This window comes from Alligator mississippiensis, chromosome 1, assembly GCF_030867095.1.
Source record: "Alligator mississippiensis isolate rAllMis1 chromosome 1, rAllMis1, whole genome shotgun sequence".
NCBI lineage: Eukaryota > Metazoa > Chordata > Crocodylia > Alligatoridae > Alligator > Alligator mississippiensis.
The window spans coordinates 292,272,767-292,300,137 of record NC_081824.1 but is presented as its reverse complement, the minus strand read 5'-3'; the positions used below and the strand labels follow the sequence as shown (position 1 = coordinate 292,300,137).

The window sequence follows — 27,371 nt, the reverse complement described above, 5'->3', positions numbered from 1 at the left end:
TATCACATTTAATAGGTAGATTCAACTTCCAGTTTACCATAAATGACCTTCTGGTATACCACTGACCCTCAGTTATCTGGTCCCCAGCTCAGGTACTTGGCCCTTATGGCATTACAATAAAGCCTTGTTTCATAATGAGGATAGTGAAAGCATCCAGAATTAGAGTGTGTTCATGGAGGAAATAGGATTGGAATGTTATTATCTCTGGGTTTCTGTTGCAATTTGAAGGATATAGGTTGTAGCAGTTTGCACAGGAAATTATAGTTTCCCCATCCCATAAAAGCTGTGTGTATCTGATATGATACTAAACGGTAAGATGCAAAATGTTAACATTTTCAGAAATAACTAAATATTAAAGAGCTTCATTGTGATGCCATGTTTTTTAAGTCACCCAAATTTGCTGAGACCATCCTCGTCCCCAAGTTTAAAATTACTACAACCAGCTGCTAAGACTCTAAAACCAAGTAGCACATGAGAAAAAAACAGATTCCCTGTTTTCTCAATTGCTTTCATTTTCAAAAACTGCCAAAACATTGGATTAAACTTTCAAAGAAATCTCATCCCAAAGCGTGGTGCAAGCATGAAAAAAATCTGAACTCAAAATGTTATCCTGATATTTTTCTAAGCAACTGAAATATGGTTGTGTTCTGCCTTCTTACCAGCTGTCACTACTGTTCCTCCCCCACATAACACGTGATGGTATGCTGACTTCTAAATCAGCGCTCTAGCATAGATTTAATTGTTTTTTGACCGATGATTAAGATTATGAACTTGTGCTGCTTTATTGACTGACTTGGGTACAACAATTTAAGCATCATTCTACCCCCATCCAGTTGAAGATTTGTTATAGTTTAAAATTCACATTAACCACACATTCATACAATCAACATCAGGCAGTGTGTTAATTTGAGATTGGAATAGACAACTTCATATTTCCTTATCAGAACATGCAGGGAGAGAGACTTTCACATTGCGATTCTGATCAGTTCCATCACTGGACTTTCTTCCCTCCCACTTCAGGCAGGTCTTTTGCCTAATCTTTTTAGTGCTAGAATGTAGGCTGTATGGCCAGTTGCAGAACACCACTGAGAAACCCCAAACAAAATTCAAAAGGAGAAGTAAGTAATGGTAGCTCTGTACAACAGTGCTACCATTACCTACTATCCCATAGGGGTAACTGGCCCAGTATCTGTCCAGCAGTACATGCCAGCCTTTTCTAGACTAGGGTAAGCTGTGCAGCCTTTAACTGGCTATAGGCAAAAGTAAAACAGTAACTTTACCAAGACCAGGGACAACTGCATCATAGTATAAAACAGTATGAAAGTGTTAACATTCCGTACTGAAGAGAAACTGCATGAGTTTTAAAACAAGGGTTTAGATTATTGATGCCTCCAGAGTCTGTCTTCCAATTTTAGTCATTTAAGAAATAATTACATCACTAATGTAAACAATATAAACATACCAAAAACTAAGTATGATTTAAATACATTTTTGATGGTACAAAAGAAAAGCTTGCGGGTGTCTGTACAGTTTTTACAACATGGGAATTGCCAACGTATTTACAAAATGAGACGGGCAAATACCTTCTTTGTGCAGAGTAAAATTATCCGAAATAATGTCAATATAAAAAACAATATCTAGCGGTGTGAGGCACTCCTGAACATGGTGGTATTAGCCATGCTTTCCTTTGGTACAAGTCCCATCGCTTGGAGGGCCGCAGTTGCTGCTGTGGCTTTAGCATGCTTCTTATTAAGGCTGGCAAAGGTAGGCCTGTATTCATTCCCATTGACCATCACCTGTTCAAGAGAAACAAACAATACAGTCCATCTACATTTTACCACTCCCTCTGATTTATCTATTTCCCTCACATCAGTGCACTTGGTACCTTGAGAATGTGCCTTCAATTCCCTTCAAAAAGGACTAAAGATCTCTCATGCAATGTAGAAAGCAGTCTCACAGATTAATATAACATATATTACTGATATGCCTATGCTTCCCTTCTCAATCCAGAGGGAAGCATAATTCAGAAGCATTTTGTAAACAAGAGTATTTCTATTCAATTACCACATCAAGGCCTCAATCAAGGCTGAGTGCCATTCTGGTGGGCATTGTGCAAACACAAAGAGGAAGACAGTCCCTGCCTCTCAGTGCTTGAAATTTAATTACACCAAACAAACAGCAGGAAAATGTCAAAAGTTCCATCTTGTTACTTTAAAAAAAAAAAAAAAAACCAACAGGAAGTGTTGTGCTTAATTCTGCATCCTCTTCATTGTCCAGCAGCCCAGACAGCCTGCAACACCACTCACACAACAGGAGCAAATCAGGCTATGCAGCAAGCCCCAGTTGTAATTTGCTCTTAACACAGATCTGCCAGTGAAAGCTGTCTGCATACACAAAGCTCAGTTGTTTTCACCACTGTCCCATCAAATTATCAATCAACTGTGGAAAGGACTAAAAATCTTTATCATGCAATACAGAAAGTTCTCACAGATGAGTATAACATCTATTACTAATATTCCTCCTGTTCACTGCTGTACTGCCTAAGCTCCACTCAGGTGGGCTTCCTGTTGCATTTGTACAGTGTACCAAACAGAACTGTACAATATGGAATACTTAATGCAGCAGAGTGACAGGATCATAACCTTTGTTTTGTCACTTCTAAGTTATTCCAAGACCACCTCATGAGGCCAGACAGGCAGGGGTTTAGAACTGTATTTCTAATCTAATATGAAAGGTGGCCAGGTCTGACAAGATGAGATAAGAACTAAGAGAGTTCTTCATTAAGAAACTTCTTGTATGGTTAATGCAAAAAGTGGATATGTCTGAATTTCTTCCTTCCATAAGCCAAACTTCAAAATGTGTTTAAACCTGCAGCTCTTGTTCCCACAAAAGTCACTGACACTTGGTTACTACCCAGTTCTCTGTCAATTCTTTACAGAAGCAAGATCCAGCCCAGGAAGAGACAGTAAATGCGGGTTATACTAAGCTAAAACAGGAAATAGAAAGATAAATCCTGTCACTTTCTCCACAAAAGTAGTACCCCTAAGGCTATTCCTGGGAATAAGGAGATAAGACTGAACTCCAAATTGGTTTTTCTGTTTAAATAAAAACTGGGAGAATATCTCAGTTTCTTTCTTGATAGTCAGAAATGTGCCTACAGGATCTGGGTTTAGATTGGTAGTTCCTTATAAGAGGGATTGTGTACTCCTATGTGTTTAGACAGTGCCTAATGCATTGTGAATGCTAGAACACAAATATAGCAATACTTAAAGCCTCATCTTAACAGAATACGTAATACATGAGAAAAGAGAATTCAAGCTTACCTTAAAGATAAAGTGTTTGCGATGATCAGGCCCACTATCATCCACCAATACGAATTCAGGTGGTGACCATCTTCTTTTATTACAGATCTCCATCAGTGCAGAAACTGGATGTTTACCTTAAAGACAGCAACATATTTGTTTTCTAAATCAATTCTACTGATACAACCAGATATATTAACTTAAACATATTTTAAAGGAGTAAAAAGGTCTCACCTGAAAGATCCTTCATCACACTGAAATGTCCGGATCTCTTTTGTGCCTTTTCTCCCACTGCAACAAGACCTAAACAAAACAGAAAACAGATATTTATCCTGTGGGTTTCTCCCTGTACACACCTGATTTTGCAATGATGTCTCGAGAGGAGCGCGTCTCTCATTCCATCAACCAATAACACGCATCAATGTGCTTTACTATGACAACAACCACAGCCCAATTGTCCACTCAGTTTTTTAATGTCTCCTTTATTCAGCACTACTTTTCCTGCCCTTCCTTCCTTCTCCACTCTTCCATTAACTTTTGCTGTAAGGCTGTAACTAAGGTACTGGGAAATTCAGAGAGTTAACATAAAGGATGACAAGCATAAATACCTTTACAGAGATCAGCATCAAAAGTCACATATGACCTTTATAGAAAACAGACCAAGAGCTGGACTAAAATTCAGAAGCAAGCGACCAAAAGTCTTTTTCCCACCACCACATTTATTTTAGTCATTTGCACATTTCCCATTTTAAATGTAGACACTTCAAAATGTATTCAATTTTTACGAACACTAATTCATTGCCATGTGCCATTCAAATAATTTGAAGGAATTCACTATTTACAGCGACTCCCTTGTGACCTGTGCTCTCAATTTAGTTACCAGATTTTTTTCACTTCTTGGCCAAATTTATACTCAATTTAAAGTGAATTAAATTTAATTTGGACAAACACAATGCATTCACTATAAGTAACAAAAAGCATGGGGTTATCATCTCAATGATGTAAAGGACATGTCCCAATGAAGGTTGCTGGGAAACCTCCTATAAGAGTCAGTTACAGATTTTTTTGTTTGCAAAGTTTCCTTGGCACAGTTACTTTTATCCTGAGCAGTAAGAACAAACTAATTTTAAAGAAATAGGCTCCTTCTGTTTCTATATAACAGTTCATTGGTACTATATATTTGATTCTCAAGAAAGAGGATATAAGCTTAAAATTAAAATGCTCTGTACGGTTCTAAGGCAGTCGCCATCAATCTTGTTTTTTATGGATTACTTTTGTACAATAGATTTCCTCCTTAAAAATGCCCTCTCTCCAGTCCTTCAATCTATATTTATATCCTGGGTCTTAAAAATGTGAAATAAAATGTAATTTCACTGCCCAGTATAAAAGCAAAGTTGCAGGGTAACCCACCTCCCCTCAATTATTTTTTTTTTACCTGCATGAATGTCAAGAATACACCAAAATAAATGATTTTATATATATATATATACAGTATGCATATATACGAAACCATTGCACGCACGCGTGTGTGAATTTTTTTCCTTCACTCTTTCATTGTATTTTCCTTGTTTCTTACCTCTATTTGAATCTGGGGGATAAGGGTGTGAACAAGAAAGATAGTAGCTTTTTTCCAGGCTCCTCCTTTTCATGATGTTTTATTCTAACTCGCCTCCTTGCCACATCTTCACTCTAATAGCTACACTTCTCAAGTATAGCTTACTTCAAGGAATTTTGGTTCCAAGTGTTATGTTATACCAAATTTGTCTGAACTGCTAGTTTCTTAAACGTCCTTAATATTATTTACATCAGAAATAATCACAAATATGAGTTAACAGTCATGTACACAATAGGAAAATAGCCTATTGCTTTTTAACTCTCTCGCATTAATAATCTGTGTCCCTCCTTTTTAGTTTTGCCAGGCACTGTGTCCCTTGAAAGGTTAAGAGGCATGCTCAGAACTAAATGTAATGGACCACAGAAATGCTCTGCTTTCAACTGAAGCACTATGGTTTTGCATCTCTAGCTGCAGTGGACAAAGCATTTGCAGCTTGCTGGAAGACAGCAGACTTCAGTTACCAAGTGCTGTCTTGGGCCTGGAAGCTACTTCAGGCCAGCACCCAGAACGGGGGCGGGCAATTATTTCAGGTGCAGGGCCGCTCGCCCAGTTTTGGCAGGCTGTCGAGGGCCGCGTGGGTAGCCCCGCCCCTTGACAGGTGCCCCATCCCTTGGTCACCATCTTGGAACCAATGTCCCAATGTCTTGTGACCAATGTCCCAGGGCCAGCATCAGTGGGGCCCAAAGCAGGGCACAGGCTGGCAGGGGTCTGTGGAGCTGAGCTGGGCTGCACCAGCAAGGGGGAGCTGGCCTGGCTCCATAGAGCATCTGTCGGCTGGGACCCCGTGCTCCTGCCACCCTGCTCTGGGCCCTGCCGGTGCAGGCCCCGTGCTCCCGCTGGCTCCTGCACTTGCTCACTCCCAGTGTCCCCCAGCCCCTGACCCCCTGCTTGCTGGCAGGGAAGAAGCTGGTGCTGAGCGCAGGGAAAAACAGCCCCTTGCCCACCCCATGGCCAGTGCTCCCTGCTGTAGGTGCTCGCAGCCCACTCAGGCCCTGGTGTTGTGGGAGCCCGCTGGGCTTCCCCTGGGTCCTACTGCCCTCAAAAATGACAGGAACCAGGGGCAGATGAATATTCATTTTCTAAATTTTTTAGGGGCCCTGCGGGCTGGACAGAATGGCCTTGTGGGACGGATGTGGCCCATGGGCTGTATTTTGGCCACCCCTAATCTAGAATGTGGGTCTGAAGGGGCCAGGCCATGTGAGAGCCTGGCTAACCCTGGATCCAGGTCTTTGTCTCCTGTAATAGGTTTCACTGAACAAAACAAATTGTTTGTCCCTTCTCGTGTGCTTTCAGAAATCAACAATTCACTAGTTTTGTTTAAAATAATGCAAGACTTTTAAAATTGTTTTTCTTTCAATATGGGCAATAAAAAGAAAACTATCTATCTATATTCCTGGTCTTGTGATACCCTTCATTAAAGTTCCAAATTGTCTTTCAGTGGTACACACCTACACTGTCCACGGTTGTTCTCAAATCTTTCCCTGAAATAGTCTGGTCTGCACAACATATGTTCAGCCCTTTTAAAATACTATTACCAATACATCCCATACTGTTATTGCCCTCCCACTGTATCAAGAACTGCTTCAGCTAGCTTCAGCTGTATCAAATGAACTATTCTTGTTGCTTCTTCCAATTCATGTTATCTTAATATGTTAGGCACGCATGTCTGATTAGCCGAACATTAAGATGCACTTCTCTGTTACTCTGGCCTTAGCTGTTCATGGCAAGACATGAAGGGATACAGTATTCTCCATACTGCTAAGACTCCAAACAGCAAAATAAGGATGAAATTAAAGCAACTCAAGAATAGCTGCAAGGTTCTCAAGTATCTACAGATTAACTTGCATCAGGAATGGGGAATGAACATCAGGTACTTGCAACTAACTGCTCACAAAAAAGACACAGACCAAGAGCTACTCAGAATTATTGAGGCAATTTTTAATATTTTTAAATTGAAAAATAGAAGGCAAGGCAAAATTAATCAGATTATTCATTATGAATTATTGTCTCCTTTCAGCCAAGCAATGACAGGGAAAGCACAAGTCATTCAAGATCCATGCAGTTGTGGCCTTTAGGCACTACTGTATAGCAATTCTAACAATAATAAATCTCTACAGGTATTAAAAGGAGCAGAAAAAGGGAAAGGAAAAGGAATTGTCCTGAGTGGCTCACTGAGCAATGGAATGAAATTAAAAAAGGAAAAATTTATGCCAGCAGGAAATCCATCCTAAGAGTAAAGGCTATTGTAAAATAACCTCTACACAAGTTAAAAATTAATGCAAAATGTACTACAGGGAGCAGTACTGGCAAGCCCCCAGGATATGCTAGTCTAAGCTAGGCCTTTTCCACATTTTGCTTGTATGACAACTGTTTTCTTGTTACTAGAGGACATCTTAGATTCTGACAGGATGGAACATGTAGCTTCTGTGAGGATTGTGTAAAGGTACAATAGCTGTTCAGCTTCTAGGAATGCCAGGGTTTGAGCTTTTCCCAGCTAAAATTACAGCACATTTTGAACAGCATGCATAAAAAATGGCTATAGATCAGCAGAGTCTGCTTTCTGCTAGGCCTCAGACCCATGCAATCTTTCCTGAAAGAGCTGGCAGCCTTTGAAACAATAGGCTAAACTATTTCTTTACCCAGATTCAGCCCCTAGCTTGCTCAAGTCATTAACCCTTCTTGTGCTTCTAAGACTTTATAACTGGTAACCAGTTTAGACAGCACTGGCAAAAGGTAGGGGGTGCAAGCAGGTGCACGTGCAAACCCTGAGATTGGCAGTGCACCCCCTGTGATTGGCTGCCACTGACGCTGCTGGCGGGGCCTACGAACAGTTGGCACTCGCCACCCCCTGCCGTTGCCAGTGTCTGCGGGTGGTCGCCGACCACTGGTCAGCACTCACGTGTCTTCCCCACCCCCTCCAATGCCACTTTCAGCCCAACTGTCTACTTTGTAATCTAAGTGTACTACCCTTAACCTAGTGATTCCCAAAGAGTGTGCCATGACTCACTAATGTGCTATAAGAGCAATGGAAACGTACCATAGGATCCCATTAGGGGTAAGTGCTCTTCTCCCTTGTCCAGCATTCTGAACCTGTCCCAGCAAATAAAACTATTTCTCTGTAGACTGCTGCCACTGTTGCTGTCTTCCCCAACCCCAGGCAGCCCCTGTGCCAGCCCCCGCCCTACCCTGCAACACTCCCAGCAGTGTGTAGGAAGACACACAGACAAAGCCACACTCCGCAGCCTGGTTCATCCCCTCCACTCCTTCCATGCTACTATGGCTGGCAGGAGGGGTTACAGGGATGGTTGCTGGCATGCAAGACCCTGCAGGAGCAGCCTCAGCAGTGGGGACTGTCCATACTCTCTGAAGTACCGACCAGGGGCTGGAAGGTGGCAGGCACTGGAAAGAACATGGCACAGCAGACTAAGGACCTGTCCCCACCGCTCAAGTGGCACCAGTTAGATCATGATTCGCAGTTTTCTTAACCTCACGGACCCCCACCATACCTTTTCTGAATTCAGCTCTGTCATTTTCAAGTGAGGTGCCACAACATTCAGAAAAGCATGTGACAAATTTTAATCCAGAAAATAACTGTGCCCCAGGTATCAGAAGTTTGGTACACGCTGCCTTAACTGCCTAATTGGGCAAAATTTACCTAGGAGTCAACAATGAATACTTCTAACCAGCCCTGAATTGACTAGTATAGCAGGCACTGGCCTCTGGTAGCTACTTGGCCCCTATGCTGCTCTGGCTTCTCAGGCTTGCTCCACTTCACCTAGCCTGCTACACCTTGTGGTTGCTAGATCCTTGGAAAGAGAGGCTTCCCCAGGGATTTTTGATCCCATGCTTCTGTTTAGATGTTACTACTCAGCCCTTTAAGGGCTTATTACATGGCTCCAACTGCCACACCACACCCATGCCTTGCAGATGCTACCAATCATGCTCTACATCCCATCCAGTAAGTGCCTCTCCCCAGAGGCATCCCCAAACTCTGGGTCCCTATGTCACATTCATTATATCCATCGCCTGGGCATGCTGCGCCTCAGGCCTCTGTCTCTAACTGATCTTTGCTTCCTAACTGTATCTGCTCCCTAAGCATTCCAGTGCCTTAGACTCTCTCTGACCCTGTTCCTTGACTTTTGGTCTCAAGCACTGGGACCTTGGCCCAACTCCTGGGCCAGCTGAGACCACCACCACCCCTTGTCTCAATCCCTAAATCACCAGCCTCCACCTTAGCTCTAAGGCTGCCTTCTCTTAACCCCTACAGTCTCCCTCTGTCTGCTGCTTGCTCAGGAGCTCCTTTCATGCCAGCAGCCAGGGTGAGACTGCCTGCCCCAGCTCTGGCCCTGGGTGCATCTCCCAGTTAAGCACCCCCCCCCTTCCCCACCACCACTTCCAAAGCCTCCTCCCTTCTTTAAGGGCCAGGCACACCCAGCACCTGTTACAATTAGGCCCTACCAATTTCAAGGCTGCTATTATGAATGTAAGGCACTTACATATTTGCTTAAATTTAAATGGAAGACAAGCCCTCTTTATCTAAATGAAACTAACACCTGCAACTGAACCCTCACAAAAGTAAGTTTAGGTTGTCTACAGTTCGAGGGCAGAATCAAAACCATTATTTTGACTGTAATTTTTATATACAGATAAAAATTGAAAATAAATTTCCAGCTACTAAGAAGCTATCTATTTAGCTCAATAAAAAGAAAACAGAGTCAATTTTATGCTATCTGAAAATGTTCAAGAAAGTGGCTTACCTTTTCGATCAGTCTTAAAATCAACTAAAATAGGCTCCACACTGCCTTCTTTGTTTTTTCCTAATCCTTCTCCTTCTCTCCAGCCCATTTTTCTCATCAGCTGAGCTCCCATTCCTCCAGTTACTGGGGCTGCTCTTAAGAACTGATCCTATCCAAAGAAAGAAAAGTAAAACAAGTCCTAAAGTTAGCACTGGATTTAAAAAAAGTAACTGGGATCTTCCAAAAATATTTCTAGTAAGTTCACAGATCAATTCAAGTGAATACACCTCTGCTTTACATACATTAGCATGTCTTATATAAACCAGAATTCACACATATACATACATTAGGCACACAACTTTTCAAAATATCAATCTAAAAAGAGCCTAGGAAAATTTTAATGAGATCCTTTAATTCAAAAAAGGCAACTGACCCACTTTGAAAATACATATTTAATAAAATCATAACCATCATTTATTTTTAAACGCGCTACTTTGGTTCCAATGCATCTCTTCTCATCTTGTGAAAGGAGGCAGTGTTAATTGTCTAACTGGCAAGTTTGTGCCAAGTGTACCTAGTTATTGAACAAAATACAAGCACTTTAGTAATGACGTACGAGTTTAGGCATATTTTAAATTTCAAAAATGTTTCCCCATTTTATTACACAGAAGTTGCATATACAAAGTTTTACTCTGCAAATCCACATGAAACAGACACAGGTGTTTCTATATATTTTTAAGAAAAAAAAAGTACTTAGTCGCATAGTTTAGCAGCAGTAGTCATCATACCAGCTTAAATCATCATTAACATAAGAGCTGTTAAATGTCGTAAGCTTATCAAATAGAAATTTAAAAATCTGTTTTGATGTAAAGAACTTTAAAAACTCCTTAAATGTTTACGTACCTAGGCCTCGATGGCCGCAGTGTTGTGAATAGTAGGGCTGGCATTGACCGTGGCAAGAAGGCAGCTACAAGGATTTGACCCTGAAACAAGTTTCCATATAGAGGGGTGAAAGTTCACAGGTTATTCTGTGAACTATCATCTCTCTTCGCCCCACCCACTAACCCAAGTAGAGTAAAATCAATCATTTCCATCACAGCAAGAAATTGCTCGTCTTAAAATACACAAATTTACAGTGGTATTGATAAGGCAGTCAGCATTCGCACATAGTAAGTTAGACGACACAATGCCTAATATTTTGGTTTCAGCTTTACCTAGGCACCAAAACAAGTTCCTAGAATGCTCTCTTTCCTTTTTTTGTTTTTTTGGGTTTTTTTTTTTTAATTACACTGTGCTTGAAGTACAAAACATTTCCTGGATTTGGAGAGATTTCCTTGTGTTCAATTTATTTATATAAGCAGTATTAGATATCTTGCTTCTACAGAGGACTAAGAATATGTAATCATGTCCTTAATAAAATTATTAGCTTCTCAACACAGGCATCCGATACACACTAACAACGTATGCATCAAAGCCACCCAAACCCTGGTGTTGAAAAGTTAAATTTTAAGGATTCTTGAACATTGTAATAAATATGTACCTATATAACAAATAGCTAGAAATGACGCAAGTGGATGCCGAGTGTAACAAGATGCTCTGATGGAAGGAAGAGAAGGGAGAGGCAAAGTTTACCACTCCTGTATTTTTGAGAGGTTTTTTTGGATCAGTGCAGATCATGCGGCATGTGTACAGAGATAGAGTTAAATCGATGTCTGATACTAACTGCCTCACTATATACACCTCAAATGGCTTTTACTTACTTCCAGTTTCATCCTCCCCTCTTTTCCAGGAACCTCATATAAGAAAAGGGCAACCATGGAGAGAATGATACAAACCCCAGTCAATGTCACCCAGGTTCCGATTCCTCTTTTGTACCTGCTTTGCAATGATAGAATTTTCAATATCAACACCTGTTTCATCACCACCAATGTGTACTCAGTTCACAAAGAAGAGGAAAAACAATTACTTTATGAGGTCACCTAAACGTTAAATAGCCTTCCCCATCAAATTCTCAAACAAACTATTTTTAGGAAAAGACTCACTATAGACCCCCTTCATAATTTAAAATTGAGGCTTCTATAGAGTAACAATCAAAAAGCATGAACAAATTCTGAACCTAGGAAATAGTCTTAAGTTTTTCTAAAAATTGAAAGAGCAATTCTCTCAAAAAGCAGTTGTAAGCATGGTTCACTGTACTCAACAGACCCGTTTCCTCTGTTCAGAATTCCACCTGCTGACTAGCTGTAACACGTTTTTCTGTTTTTTCTCCTGTTAACACAACAGAGGCACCGCAAATAAGAATGACAACTGGGATCCATTTATTAACAAAATCGTCTACAACACTTGCAGTAAGTTTAACCTGCATATTACATTGCAGGCTCCAGAAAGTTTATTTCTGGGAATGATATCAGAAAGCTAGGAGCTCACCTTTATACCAATTCCACTTGAAAAGAACAGGACTTCCAGTTATTGGGGGGAGGAACAAACAAAAAAAACCCTTTTTTACAAAAACAATCAGGATAACTGATAAAGAAATCACTGAAAGAATCATGATTAACACTCAATAAATTCAAAGTGAAATTATTTTAAAATGAACATTAAAGGACAATTACTAAATGTTAATGTTTTTAATTTAGATGATAAAATGAGAAAGAATACTGTCTGGAAAACTAAACAAAGTGCTTTCAGTAATAAAAGTCTAATTCCACTCTGCCATTGATTTGCAGTGAGATCATGGAAAAATTCTTTTTTTTTTCATTTTTCTCCCAGAACAGGGAAAATACTAATCTCATTATCTGTTGTAATGCAACTGAATGCCAAAAAAAGTGAAAGTATTAACAAAATCAAGTGATAGAGAAAATATAAAGCACTGGAATATTTTTGATTCTGCATCATCAACGAACTGCTTCTATCACTCTATGGGGCATGATGACAATGGGAAGACTTCTGCAAAGAGATGGATCTTACATTATACCATGGAAGTATGGATGACAGTAGTCATACTGATTTCAGGAAGGGAAAGACTGCCATTGTGAAGAGCCCACCAGAACAGATGCCTCGTCTCCCTTCCTCCCACAAAACTCTAGTTTTGGAAAAAAGCTTTTTGTATAATAACTGTGAATGAATTAGTTTATCTAGATGTAGCTGGTGTCTCTGGAAAAGTCTAAACAGTAGAAAGCCTCGAAAGAGGTTTGCTGGATAAAATAGTGTATGTACGTCCCCTCAAATGACATTTTGTTCAGCTCTGTTCTCTACTGGCAAGAAAAAAGGGGGGGAGGGGGAAAGAAAAAACCCTGACCTCCATAAAGAATATATCACATTTGTGAACGGATTACATCAATGGTGATAAATTAAAACAGAAACCACTTTGCAGAAAAAAATAATACTGGTCACAAATTGTATTAATGGAATCTTGCACCTTTAGGAATACTGTTCAACAACCCCATGCCCAACCATTGAGAGACAACTACATCAGTTAAACTCAAAACCAAAAAGCCACTGCTGGTAGGAATGTCTATTATTCAAATCGGTCACCTTTACCATTTCAGTAGCAGAATTTACAAGCCCACAAAAATTTACTAAGGTGTAGCTGAATGAAAGTTGAAGGTACATAGTGGTCTGAATACATATTACTTTTCAAGAACATTTGAAGCTGCAAAAACCTCACCAAACCCAAACACTTGAAACTCAGTATATGCAGAGTTAAGCTTGTATTTCCCAAACAAGCTATGCTAAAAACCTTAGCTCTCCTCAGAGATACAGCAATGCACCATACCTTCCCTTCTCTGCATTTAGATAAAATATGGAAACCACATCATATCAGTTTTATAATCTGCTGCTTAGATTCAGTCTGTCAGACGTACATTGTCATATATAGTATGTATATAAAAAAACACTAGCTCCATGTCTTTTGACGCTTGGATAACTGGCTGACCCAGGGAATTTTAAGACTGGATTCTGCAAAGTGCTGCATAACCCAGTCCCCCCAGGGGAGGTGAGGGTTCCTAATGAAGACAAGTATGACCATCTTCAGCATGCCCAACGTCTAACCAGAAGTCTGTAACATGCCTTTCCGTGTACTATGTATGATTGAAAGGGAAGCCTTAAAAACAGCAGCACTGAATGATACAGATTAAGGGATTCTAGTTTTTGCAAATAGAAATCTTACCAGAAAACGTGTTTGTTACAATACATAAGGGAAAAAGTTTAATTTCTGAGATAAGGAAGCTCAGGTGACTTGCCTGAAATACATGAACTGAACTCTCCATTTCATAATTGGTTTGCTTTTTTGTTTGTTTTAAAAAACCCACAAATGTCCTTGAAAGATACTATAGTTTCAAAACACACTATTCCCACTTTACTACTTATGTGAAATCATCCCATATATCAGCTACAAGACTGATACTTCTTGTAGTTCATCCACCCCAATAAGCTTTGTAAAGGTTGTCTCTTGCCCCATGTTTTCTACAACTTTTAAAAGCGAATTGAGCCCCTAATGCCCTCCATATAGGACTTCTGACTGTGACCAAATGTAAAGCATGGAAAATTGACTGCAAAGTGCCAAGAATGGCCAGCCTGGAAGGAACAAAAAGGTCAAGCAGAGGACCAGCACTGCAGAAGGAGGCAAGTAAGCGGCACTAGTATCATCCCAACTCTCTACCCAGTAACACTCCAATGGTTTGCCAAATAGAAACGTTGAGGCTGCAGACAACACAGTGTTTGCTGGGTGGAGAAAGGTAGAAGTGAGTGCTTTCCCAGGCTTGCTTCTTCTAGGTTCAGTGAACACCATGCTCCCCACTTAGAGCCTTCTGTTCCTAACAGTGCCCATGTGCCTGGGCCAGTAAGTTTCTTTCCCCATTCTCCCCATTCAGACCTGAGCATATTTTTCAGAGAATGAACATACTTCAGCGTAGTTCAAGGGTGCAGGAGATAGAGGGAAAACACACCTGCCTTCTCCACTCAGTGTGTTTTGTTAGAGGACAATCCTGCTACTGCAAGCCACAAAAGACCGTCTCAGAACCTCAGGGAAGGAGAAATGGATGAGAAGAGAAGAGGGACATTCTCTCCCCTTTTGTCCTGGGACTCTCTTGAGGTATGCAGGAGGGGAGAACCCTCAAATGAGCCTTAGGAGGCTTACTGGTCTCTCTTACAACTTTTGGTAGAAAGGTTTTCCTTTTCTCCCTAGTAAGTCTCCCAGCTGAATCAATTACATTTCAAAGCCTCTCTCCCAGGAAAACAACGGACTATTTTCAAATACTGGAGCCAACATTCCACAAACATATTACAATTCAAAATTAGTGACTTTTGAAGTTAGACTTTAGAGTAAACTAAATGTTGGCCCTGGGCATTAGATCTTATTGAGAAGAGTCCAGAAAACCTTCCCTCTAACAAATAGCCTTTCTGTTGTTTTGCTACAAAGAGGAAAAACAAGTTAAAGTTTTGAACGCTGGCAAACACTCTATTTAGTGTGCTAATTCAAGAACACACGGTCCAGTTTACCACCATGTTTACTGAAAAATTCTCTCTGCACCTGAAATCTAACTTAATAGTTTGGAGAATCCTAGGATTTTGTGAATAATCAGGCTTGTGAAACACTGAAATGCAATCTTTGCTAGAATGACTGCTTAACACAAGACTCTGCCTGAAAGATGGAAATCTCATAGATTCCCCACAGTTCTAATCCTCTGGAAGAGAATCTGTTCAGCAACCATTTACAAAGATAAAGTATGTCATGTTAACAAACTTACAAAAACCAGAACAATGTATGATATATTTCACCCTGAAAATATGCCAGTATTACTCTTCAGCAACTGTATGCAAGTGCTTGATGACATTATACTTATTTACCCAACTGCAACCTCCATTTTAAATATTTGGCTGCCAGAAATGGCATTATGTAATGCAAACAGAAGGGAGAAAGTAGTTAGATGGAACCAATCCAAACTGAAGTTCATCTTGGGCAGCAGCAGGTCTGATCCCGTTTCCATTGAAGTTAGTGTCAAAATATAGTTGAGTTCAATGACATCAGGATCAGGCCCTGACTGATGTGTCCCTAAACAGAGTAGTTTAGTTATAGACTTTTCCTTTGCAATCGCACTCAATTTCTGAACATTATTTCAGCACAAGGTAACAGTAACAGGTTCAGTCTTCTCCGTATCAGGTACACATCTTTTTTCAACCCCTATAGTGTACCTATCAGAAATGATTCAAGCATCCGATTGAAGCATCAAGACAAACACTTTAAAATGCACAGCAAGATAAGCATAACAATGAGTATCTAGGCTGAACACACACATAGTAGATTAATTCAGTTCAATCTACCATACAGGCTACTGAAATACATGTGGCAAATATTAGCATATTTAGTGTGCCATTTTTCATATCTTCTGGTAACCTCAGTGGTATTTAACATGTGATATTTGAACATATCTGTCTGCATAACTTCTACCTTTCTAATCCAGGCTTGGGGACCACTGTTGGACAATGCATCTGAGGACAAAACCTGTGCTCCAGTACTTCCAGTGAACTGGCCCGGCAGAGAGTTTGACTGAGCCCAGGCATCAATCTGCGAAACAAAACAATATGAAAACAAAATAAATACCTGCACATTTTTGTTCTAAACTTAAAATTTCCTGGAATATGCCCCATGAAATGGGATCTTTCTTAAAAAGAAGTTACCATACACTTCTTTCATTTTTTTTATTTATACTATAAAATTATCTCCTCAATTTTATCACTCTACCACACAACCACTTCCATCAACTCTGGAAAGCTTTGTTTCAAAAACTACTTATATAAAACTGACCACTGTTCAAGAGCAGACGAACAAAATAGATAAAAACAAACTTGCACATAATTTTATCCTTTTTCAGGACTAAGAGAACTACTTCTGGGCAATACTTTAAATCAGATGCATGAAACCAAGAAACCTGAGATAAAGGCCCAGTAAGCACTGGATATCCCAAATCATAATGTGTTTCGGTTTGTTGCGCTATTTAAAGCATGGGTGGCCAGCCTGCAGCATGAGTGCCACAACTGACACAGGCAGCTTGTGTGGCATGCAACACATTGGCGAAAGGACAGGCAGCACAGATGCAGATAGGGTAAAAAGCAGAAAGCAAAGCAGCAAACTAGGCAGGTTGCACAGGTCAGAAGCAGAAAGCAGAGAAGCAGCTCATGCAGGCAGCACAGGTCTAGAAGCAGAAAGCAAGGCAACGGGCAGGGAAGTAGACTGCAGTAGTACTTGGGGAGGGTACAGAGCTAATTCGTGGCACACCTGCAAAAAAGATTGGACTCCACCAGTTTAAAGGCTTTTTGTTTGTTTTAAGAAAAATGAAATTCTTTATTTACAGTATCTCAAGGATTTCTACATTGCCCAGTTCATACATCTATACTTATTACCATTTTCACCAGCTGTCTACAAATAGAAGAAGACTACTTTTAACTTCCAGCTCTGAAAACAGCCTAGACTTGGAAAGTTTGGTTCTTTTTGGATACGCAATAATAATATTGAGAGAAATATACACCAACATTTTCAAATCAGAAAGTCTAAAGCTAGGCTCCCAAGAGCCCTTTTCTTGACATCTATACACAAAGCAGACTTATGTTTCAGAAAGAGCCAAACAACTGCACTTTTCCACTAAGTTCACAAAATTTTAATAAACAGAAAACAAAATAAGAACCCACCTGTTCCTGTGCACGGTTTAACATGCACATGGCTTCTAAATCAAATGTATTCTGTGTAAGCCTCTTCTGAGCCTTTGTTCGATCATTCATGGCTGTAGAGATGTCTACAATCTAAAAAGAAACAGATTTTTGAAAATTAATAGACCACCTGAATGCATTATTTTAGAAGCACTTATTGCAAAATTAAAGAAATATACTGGAAAGTTTTTATGTCTTCTTTTGAAAATAGTGAACTGAAATATAAAATAATTATAAAATAATGTTAACATGGTTACTGTTTGTTAAAACCTTTCTAACCTAGGTTGTCTAATATTAACAGAAAATATGTGGAGTTAAAGTTCATCCTTATGATAATTTGATATTATCAGGTAAAACATTGTCTGAAGCTGTAATGTCATAAAATGAGAGTCTCTGACTGGACCAATTTTAGATTTACAGTATTTAAAAAAAATATGAAACACAGAGCAGATATTCCAAGTTTATAAAATTGAATCATTAAAGGAGACCAGCTATAAATCCATTTAACCTGTTCATACACCTGAACGAAGGTGAATAAGAGACAGATATTCTGTAGAATTAAGCCATAAACCTACATAGGCGCTTCTCAATTTTATGTAATTTCTTACACACTTGTCACATGCATTTTATCAACCTAAATTTAGTCCTAGTCATCTACTTTCCTCAACCATTTTGCTTCTCACTTTTTAAAAGGTGTCCCTAATTGTCACAAACAAATCACTTAATTCTTGAATTAGCTTCAGAATTCCTTCCTACTAGCTGCAACAGTACTTTCATTGAAAAGACATGCTGATCCAGTTCTTGTAAATTGTTCTGAAATATTCCTAAAACCCAAGGGCATCCAGAAGATAACACTACTACTAAAACTGTCTCTTCTAAAACAGCAAACCACAAGAATTTCATTTCCACAAGGGAAGAAGGGTGTTATGGGACTGACCTACTGCAGACACCACTTAACATAAGGAAGCAGAGGTGGTTGCCAGCACCTGATCTCGCCTTATAAAAAAATTGTGCAAATTCATACTACAGTCAGACATGATCACATCTGGGTTTTCTGTCTCCCATGGAAAAAAAAAAACAAAACACGCATTTTCCCTTTTAACTGAGAAAAACGTAGGTTTTTCATTTTCACAGAGAAACGTGGATTTTCTGCTTTTTCAAAGAGCTCTCTGAAGGTTGGCAGAGTTCCAGCCTGCAAGGGGCTGGGGAGAGCGAGAGAAAGGCAGTCAGGAAGAGGAGGGTGCCATGTGCACGCATGCACATGCACGCGCGAGCACACACGCGCGCACACATGGTAGCCAAGCAGCCTGGAGAACAGCTCCCACAGTTAAGTCGAGTGGGGGGGAGGGACATGGACTGACACCACCCACAAGGAGGGAAGGAAGAAGGGCTGCCCAGCTGGGTGATGTGGGGGACTTGGGACCAGAGCGTACAGCCACAGGGCCCCGGTGGGGAGTGGGGCAGGGCTCTGGGCAGGTCATCCAGAGGGCAGCCCAGTGCAGCAGGGCAGAGCAGAGCTGGGTAGGGAAGCTCATTGCCACCGCAAGCCCTGCGCTTCCCTGGTGAAGCGCTCCCTCCCCACCTGGCAGCAGTGGGGATGGCAATGCAGAATTGTGCCCGTTGCTGCTGCCGGGAACCTGTCCCAGTAGCCCTAGCATCTGGGGGCCCCCTCTGGCAGAGCTGGGTGGGAGGGCAGGGGACTGCGGCTTGGAAGTGAGGGGCCTGGACCTGCGTCCTTGTGAGCGAAGGGGGCAGGGAGAGCTGTGATTTATCATGATAAAAAAACTCAAAATGAAATACCAAAATTTTTAGCTATTTAGAATTCAGTTTATTTCAGTGACTGAGACACTGGTAGGCTTCCAAATTACCTTAAAATTGTAAATATATCAGTAAAACAGCGTGTTCTATTAATACCTATATACAGGGTGTTTATAAAGTCTTTGTGCAACTTTAATAACTTTTGATATACACATGACAGAAGCAAACCATAAATGGCAATAGAAAGCATAATTCATTAAGTATTTTAGCATAGTGTAAGCATATTTTTTTTAATTTTATTTCAGTCCCTGTAACTGAAACGGGTCACCTCATTTGCCCAACCTGTCCCCACTGGACTACTTTTATGGGATCATGTTAAAACTGTTGTTTACTCATCAAAACCCCAATCTTTAGAGGAACTTAGGGTAAGGATCACAAATGCAGTTCATGAAATCACTCTACAGCAACTGGAACATGTTTGCTATGAGTTGGAAAGTCGGACTGAACTATGTATCATGAAAGACGGCAATTACGTTGAAGTCTAGAAATTTGAGCTGTATCGCGTTAAAATTTAATGAATGATGCTTTCAATCACCATGTACAATTTGCTTCTATCATATGTCCATCCAAACCTATTAAAGTTCCATGTGGACTTTATAAACACCCTGTAAATATGTGGTGTTTTATTTTAATTGTGGATTTTGTAATCAGAGAATTTGCGAGGGTGGGAGGATGGGGGATGGAGGGGGTGTTAATCACAGAATTTGCAATTTTTAAACAGGAAAACCAGGATCCCTGGCATGATACAAAATTTTAAGATCCAATACTGTCCTTGGTAAATTAATTCACTTAAAATAATTAAATTTCTATTATGTTCCTGTACAAAACCTACCAAAGCAACAGCTGAATTAATAGACCTAAAAAGTGTCAAATGGGGTTTAAGTTTTAGAAAGCCAATACTGTTCCCTCTCAAAAAAACACAACTAACTTCACTGATATAAAATGCATATTAATTTGTGGTTTGGAGTGGGAACTTTAAGAAAAATGAAAAGTCCTGGCATGTCAAAACATTTTCTTCTGCCAGAGAACTACCTTGTAATTTAAAGGGACATAGTCAACTTAAATTTAGCCCAATTTAACTTTTGTAAAATACAAGCTTTTTTAAAACTGAAAAGAAATATTTCCACATTTGGTTTTTTACATTTCAAAGAAATCTTTTTTTTTTTTAATATAATCCTCCCATATGTGAAATCTAGACTTTACAACAGCTTAAACATTAAAGCAATATGGAATTAAAAAAAAAAAAAGCAAAAGCAGATTACTAGCACATAAAATTGACATAAATTTGTGCTTGTGGAAAGACAATGTGGGCTGAGGAGAACTCAGTTAAAACACTTGCTTGGAATACTAATAATGCAAGTCTATTTCTGTATCCAATACAGGTCACAGCAGAAATATCAGATGAACTAGAGAAGAAAAACTAGCAAAGTAAATGTGGTAAAACAGCTTTCTAAATTATACATGCACAAAGGTAAATTATAAGCAACTATACTAGTGAGTCTATACTACAGATCCTGTTAGGGTTGCTATGCCACACCACCTCTTGTGTGAGGATGCAAAGAGGGCAGGGGATTGCAGTCCATGGAAGGGAGCTGAGTTGCAAGCAGCAGCCTGCAGCAGTAGAAGGTTGCCAGTCTCTACTGTAGACAACTCAAAATAAACTACTGTTCAATGAGTAGAAGCCAACAGTTACTTGCTTGATATGGTGCCAAGAGAACATCTCATAAATATGAAATATAAAAATGAGTAAGTAAAATGGGTAAGTAATAAAACAATATGTCAAACAACGCCCCAAACAGCACCATGGATAGAAAATATAAAAAATGTAGGAAGTATAAACATGGGACAAAATTATGAAAATATAAAATTAATATATAATTTAGTAATTCAATTGCTCCTAGAATTCTTTTTAAATTTTCTATCATTCTGTCTCAGAAATAAAGAAGGACTTGAAAGGATTCAGAGACAGGTTAAACTGACTGGAATAGAAAGTGATGTTTCAGAGATGCCGAAAAGCCTAGGACTGCTTAGTTTAGAGAAGAGATATGATTGAAATAATCAAAATAGTGAGTGGGACAGAGAAGGTAAACTTGCCATTTCTATTTAGCCTCTAACACAAGAACAAGAATATATTCAGTGGAACTAAGAGGAAACCAAGTTAAAGCTAATGAATATTTAAATTTATTTTTCAAACACAAAAGCAAAACTAACCCAGAAGAACAAGAGCACTACCACTGGACAAAAACTGAACAGGTTTTGAAAACACTCAAGATGTTTACATGAAAAATAAGAATATCTACTGTTATATACAGTACAACAGGTTAATAATTCTTTAGTTTGATTTAAGACATCTTTTAAAGGAAACTTTTTCATCATGTGACCAGTTCTGCAAATTAAAAAATGTTCCACACAATTTAGACATGACCCTCTAATTCCTCACATCCATTTGGACTACCATCTGAACTGTTACCACTGGACCTCAGTATTAACAACTCATGAGACGAATGGAGACACTTCAAAGTTATATTACTTAAATTCCATTAACAACATGTTGTCCAAATCTAAACAAATAATTCAAACACAAAAGGCAGACAAGGTTGGGTGAATCTGATATCTTTTATTAGACCAACCCAAATGGTTGGAGAATAGTTATTAAGCAAGTTTTTGGGTTCAAAAACCCTTCGTCAGGCTAAGGAAGTTTCAGCAGTCGGTGCGTGCTCTTCCTGGATGGAATGAAAAGTAAAGAAGCCAGTGGCTGGGCTGGTATGCATACAAGACAGGTAGTCGGCGGGGGGGGGGGGATGAAAGTGGAGAGATACCTGGGAAGTCAGATGTCAGGCAGGTTATAATGTGTCATAAATCCAATGTCTATATTTAGTCCATGATTTTTAGTATCCAGGAGGTTGATGAAGTATGAACTCCACTTCATCAACCTCCTGGATACTAAAAATCATGGACTAAATATAGACATTGGATTTACGACACGTTATAACCTGCCTGACATCTGACTTCCCAGGTATCTCTCCACTTTCATCCCCCTTCTCTCTCTCTCTCTCCCCCCCACACCTGTCTCTCACCCATTGACTCCTCAATCTACATTTTCACTGACTACCTGTCTTGCATGCATACCAGCCCAGCTGTTGGCTTCTTTACTTTTCATTCCATCCAGGAGGAGCACACACCAACTGCTGAAACTTCCTTAGCCTGATGAAGGGTTTTTGAACCTGAAAGCTTGCTTAATAACTATTCTCCAACCATTTGGGTTGGTCTAATAAAAGATATCAGATTCACCCAAGGAACCTTGCCTGCCTATGTCCTTAGATGAACACGGCTACAACCTACACTCCTTCAAACACAATATGCACTTAATTGCTCAAAGGATGCTTCTGTATCAACGTGAATTCAAAATCTGTGCTTTTGTTTTGCTAGCCATTGGAGCCATTCTCTCTCAGGTGGAATGAAGGGATATCATCAAGGAAGAAGAAATGTTTGATGTACTTGATACTATTACAAGAAACGAAATTTGCTTCAACTAAAAATGCATAAACTAAAAATGTGTTCTTTGACTAATCAAAAAATAAAGAATTTCATCTTCATGCTCTGTCATCCTTCGCAAAGCAATAGGGAAATATAGCTGTAAAACTAAAAAATGAGCAGAAGTATTCAGTGTTGATGCAGTATTAAAAACTACTTGCATTTCAAGTCAATGCAACTGTTACAAATAGCTTACCAAATGTTAGAACTACTGTTTTAGATTTCAGGTTCTCCAATTCAAGATAATGAACTTGGTAGCATGCATCTGTGAAGCTGGAAATGATAGAGTAGGGCTGTCCAAGTGGCAACCCACAGGACATGTGTGGCCCACAAGGGATTAACAGGCAGTCCCTGGGCTCCCACACAGCCACCACTGCCCTATTACTCTGGCTGCAGTAGTAGCTGGAGGGGGAGGGGAAGAGAGTGTCTCAGGGCTCCCCCTTCCTCTGGCTTCTGCTGCATGCCCCCACCCATGGTACCAAAGAACATGACATGGCATAGCACAGTCTGTGGTGCCGGCAGCCCAGAGTGCCCATGCAGCAATGCCACAGGAGAGCCTGCAGGGACCTAAAGGTAAGGTAGGGTTCTGTACCACATGGGGGAGCACCCAATGTACCAGCAATGCAGCAAGGTAAGGGAGTGTCCACCCACCCACACACGTGTGCACAAGTACATAAGTGGGACATGAAGACTGGGGTGCCTGTGGCCCCTGCTAATACTGCCCCTGTGCTTGGCAGCCTGTGGGACATGTGGCTCCTGGCTACTTTGAAGCTGGACAGCACTGTGATGGATAGTTTTAATTTCTAAGGGAAGTTAAATCCTGCAAAATCTAGGAGTCTGGAGGAGAAAAGGAACTGCAATGGCTGATTACACGCAGCTTTCACTAACAATGCTCTCTTATGGGCATTTCTACTACCTCCAAAAGGGCAACTTGTTACCTGATTTAGTCATTAAAAGGACAAATACCATGAACAATTTCTTTACAAACGTTACACCTAGATCCCAGATTAGGCCTTTGAAAGCTTTCTTAAATGTAAAATAAAAAGTTATTTTCCTTTCCTACCTGTCCAGGGGGTAGTTTCGGGAAAACATCATCCTTGCTTTCTTCTTTGCCTTTCTCAACTGGAACCCATTCTCCATAGACACTATCCGCTTCTTTTTTTCTGTGTTGAGACCCAGATGAGACAGGATACTCCTTTGTCAAAGTGACCTGATTTTTTGGTGTTGGTGCTGGTTTAATGGCAGGAGTCTTCTGAAAGAAAAATCGAACGTAGTAATTAAGATGTGATGCTGTGCTGTGTTTCGTATAGACCACAGACAATGCATAAGTAAGTACTGACAGTGGTGGGGTACAACTCTACGGTGCCACCCCCACTGCTGCCAGGCCCCAGCTCCAGCTGGACTGCATCCCTGCACCCTGCTATTGTTGCAGAAATTGTGCCACCAGCACCCCCTCATGCTGGAAGATCTTGGCTCTGGCTGGGCTGCAGCTGCACACCTCACTATTAGTGCAGAAACCTGGGGGGAACATGTGCTACTCCAGAGTCCCCCCTCCAATTCATCTATGGTACAGGCATTATTACATTTTATAAATGCTGAGCTTCCAAGCACACTTTCAAACTTCTCTTTTGTATCAAATTTAGAGGTCTGTAAGAAACAGACATTCTACATAACTACCCCATTCATCCCTACAGAAAGAAAACAAAAGACTTAAAAAATTCAGAGACTAACTCCTTGTTTCACATGTTTAGTGGCATATGGGCAGATCTACTGCCCTCTCCTCCCAATAACTTCATAAAGGTTTTAGAATTCCTGGGAGTAGAGGTGTTAAATGGATGAAAATTATTATAACTGCTCTCCTGATGAGACCAATGCAAACACCTTATTTTGAAGGAAGATGCAAATAGTTCTGTGAAGCTGTAGCTTCAGAGCCTCATAACACATTAGAAAAAAGTGACAAAACCAAAACTAAGCTAGGGGAAAGGAGGCTACATCTGGCTGGACATGGGCGTGTGTGCCTAGGAAATGACCGGAGAGGGAAAGAGAAGGCAGCAAACAGAACTGACAAGGCACTACAGTGAAAAGGGGAGAACTAAGTCGGCCTGACAAAAATAATAAAGCAAGGAGAAGGTCCGGGGAAGAATGGGATTGAAAGAAAATGATGCAACAAGAGACAAACTCAGACAGCGAGACTGCAGGGGGAGACTAGAACCGTCTGGACAAGGAGACTGGGATGAAAGACTTGGGAGGCAAGGAATATGCTGTGAGAAGCATCAGGCACAGGACTGAGAAAGGTAAAGGTTAAAGAATGTAACAGATGTGGTCAGGTTTGTGGCAAACAAAAAACTCTATACAGTCAAAAACCTACAGTGCCCCCACCCCAGGGTGCCAGGAGTCTCAAATTTCCCAGAGTATTACGAAGTATAAAGCCATATGCTATTTACATTATAATATATGTTGTTATATATCTACTTTATAAAAATATAGATTTTGGGGGTGCACCGATACAGATTTTCTTGGCCAATACTGATAGCCAATTATTAACCAGCCATATTGGCCAATACCAATCTGATAATCGATTTGTGCATGTGACACAGAAGGCTGCTGGAGCATGCCAAAAAAAAAAAAAAAAGTTTATTTATCTCAGTGCTTTAAAACATACTGACATAAATAAACCTCCTTTTTTTTGGTGCACTCCAGCAGCCTCCGGCATCACACGTGTCAGTGTCCCAGCACTTAAAAATGGAAGTGGAGGTGCTTGAACTAAACCTCATCGAATGAGTTTTAATTCAAGCGCCACCTTAACCATTTTTAAGTGCAGGACTACTGATACAAGACACTGCGGCACTTTAATTAGAATGGCTCTCATAGCTGTTCTAATTAAAGCATACCCCTCATCCCCCAACAGCTGGAGAAGACCAGAGACAAGCAGGGCAAGGGAGAAAGAGGGCTGCCCACTGTGGCCTCAGGGCTCTCCACTCTGCTACCTTTGCCCCAGGTGCCACGCACCAGCCGTGTGTCCCCTACCTGCCCAGCAGCAGAAAGTACAACTCAGTGCCCCCCACTGACAGGGGGCGCGCAGCCGGCACAGGGCTTCCAAGGGAATGGCAGCAGAACGGAGAGCCCCAACCCACAGCAGGTAGCCCACATCTACTCTGTGAACAAATATGGGGGAGGGGGGGAAGGTCCTCCGCATGTCTCGCCCAGCAGATATGCTCAAGGGCAGGGAGCTGCCCTCCCCACACCTCCTGACAAGTCTCTTGTGGCTCTGTCATGCTCCCTGCCTCAGGTCCCATACACCCCCCCCCCGGCTGGGCAGCACCCCCAGCCCCTGCCGCACCCTCAGCCTCTACTGTGGGGGCCTCAATCTGCCCCCCCCCACCCCCTTTCCCCCCTGCATAGATTAAGCTTCAGGGAGCTGCTCTCCACACTACCCGGCTGTTTTCCTAGCCATGTGCATGTGTGCGGCTATGCACATGTATACAGAATCCCCTGCATCTCGCTCCGACAGTCCCAAGCAGTACCCCTTGCAAGCCAGAATGATGCCTGCAAATAGAAACCCGCCATTTCCCAAGGGAACCCAGGCATCCAGGGGCCCCGGCCCCACAGGCAAGAGGGAACTCGGGCATCCAGGATCCCTAGCCAGAAGGCATTACTTAAATTTATCATGGAACATTACCAGCTATAATGGCCAAAAAAAGCTGATAGCCAATAATGTATATTTCCCTTTTATCACTACCAGTCCAATAAGCAGTGCACCACTAATAGATTTGTACTTTCCAAAATTGAGATAGATTTGGATAAGGACAATAATGCATATCCCTGACACAGAGGCCATATCCAGCCAAATTCCAATCCCTGCTTCAAACAATGTGGACACTAAAGCTGTTCAAAGAAATTTCCTAAGTTTAAAAAAAAAAAATATCATGTGCAAAATAATGTTTTCCCCCTAGCCACATGCTCAGAATCAACTGAAATTTTCCAATGTAAGTCAGCTTGAAGTAGACAGGCTGCATGAAAACTATCTGTGAAAGTAGTTAGTGCCTGGCAAAGTTAGTAACAGCCAATGCTAAATGCCCAGAAAAAACAGCACTTAATTCTTTGCTGACTGACTCCATGACTGATGGTGCTTCTCCCCACACTACCCACCCGCCTCCAATTCAAAAATTAGAGATGAAGACCTATTGCAGTACCAGATATAAAAGAACTGTCAAGTCATACTGACAGCTAAATTCAGGCTCCAAATTTGGGCAATTTTAAATACATTTTTGTACATTTAAAAAAAATACAGTGAAACACGGTGCTTGTAGAGGAATATTTTCCAGCAGCATTTACAACATCTTGCTAACATTTATCAATAATAAGATAGACTACTCTATTCTCCATATCTAAGCTGAATATGTAGAAAAAAGTAATACAACCATATAAATTATGAAAAAATAGGATTTAAAAAAATGTCAGTTCTGATCTCTTAAAAGTATTAGTTATACAAACAAAAGTCAATGTTTAAAATATATCAGTTTTAATTAACCAGATCTCATATTATATAGCAAGAGATCATATTTTTTTTATGACACAGACAGACAGACAGACAGACAGACAGACAGACAGACAGACAGACAGACAGACAGACAGACAATCTCTATCTATCTATCTATCGAT

General features: G+C 40.6%; 1 protein-coding gene across 2 annotated transcripts in view; it reads right to left on the bottom strand.

The window, feature by feature from the left end:
• Positions 1–757: 757 nt before the first annotated feature.
• Positions 758–27,371, bottom strand: part of SON (SON DNA and RNA binding protein) — a 64,203-nt gene continuing 37,589 nt past the window's right edge. The window contains exons 6-12 of one of the 2 annotated variants that reach the window (XM_019476067.2): positions 23,773–23,961; positions 17,340–17,450; positions 16,102–16,218; positions 9,675–9,822; positions 3,537–3,605; positions 3,324–3,439; positions 758–1,796 (exon numbers count right to left, since the gene is read on the bottom strand). In XM_019476067.2, the coding sequence (XP_019331612.2) occupies positions 1,638–1,796; positions 3,324–3,439; positions 3,537–3,605; positions 9,675–9,822; positions 16,102–16,218; positions 17,340–17,450; positions 23,773–23,961 (909 nt within the window). In that variant the 3' untranslated portion in view covers positions 758–1,637. Of the gene's footprint in view, positions 1,797–3,323; positions 3,440–3,536; positions 3,606–9,674; positions 9,823–10,556; positions 10,637–16,101; positions 16,219–17,339; positions 17,451–23,772; positions 23,962–27,371 lie in introns of those variants that run through there. The other variant, XM_019476068.2, reaches the window with a different exon arrangement.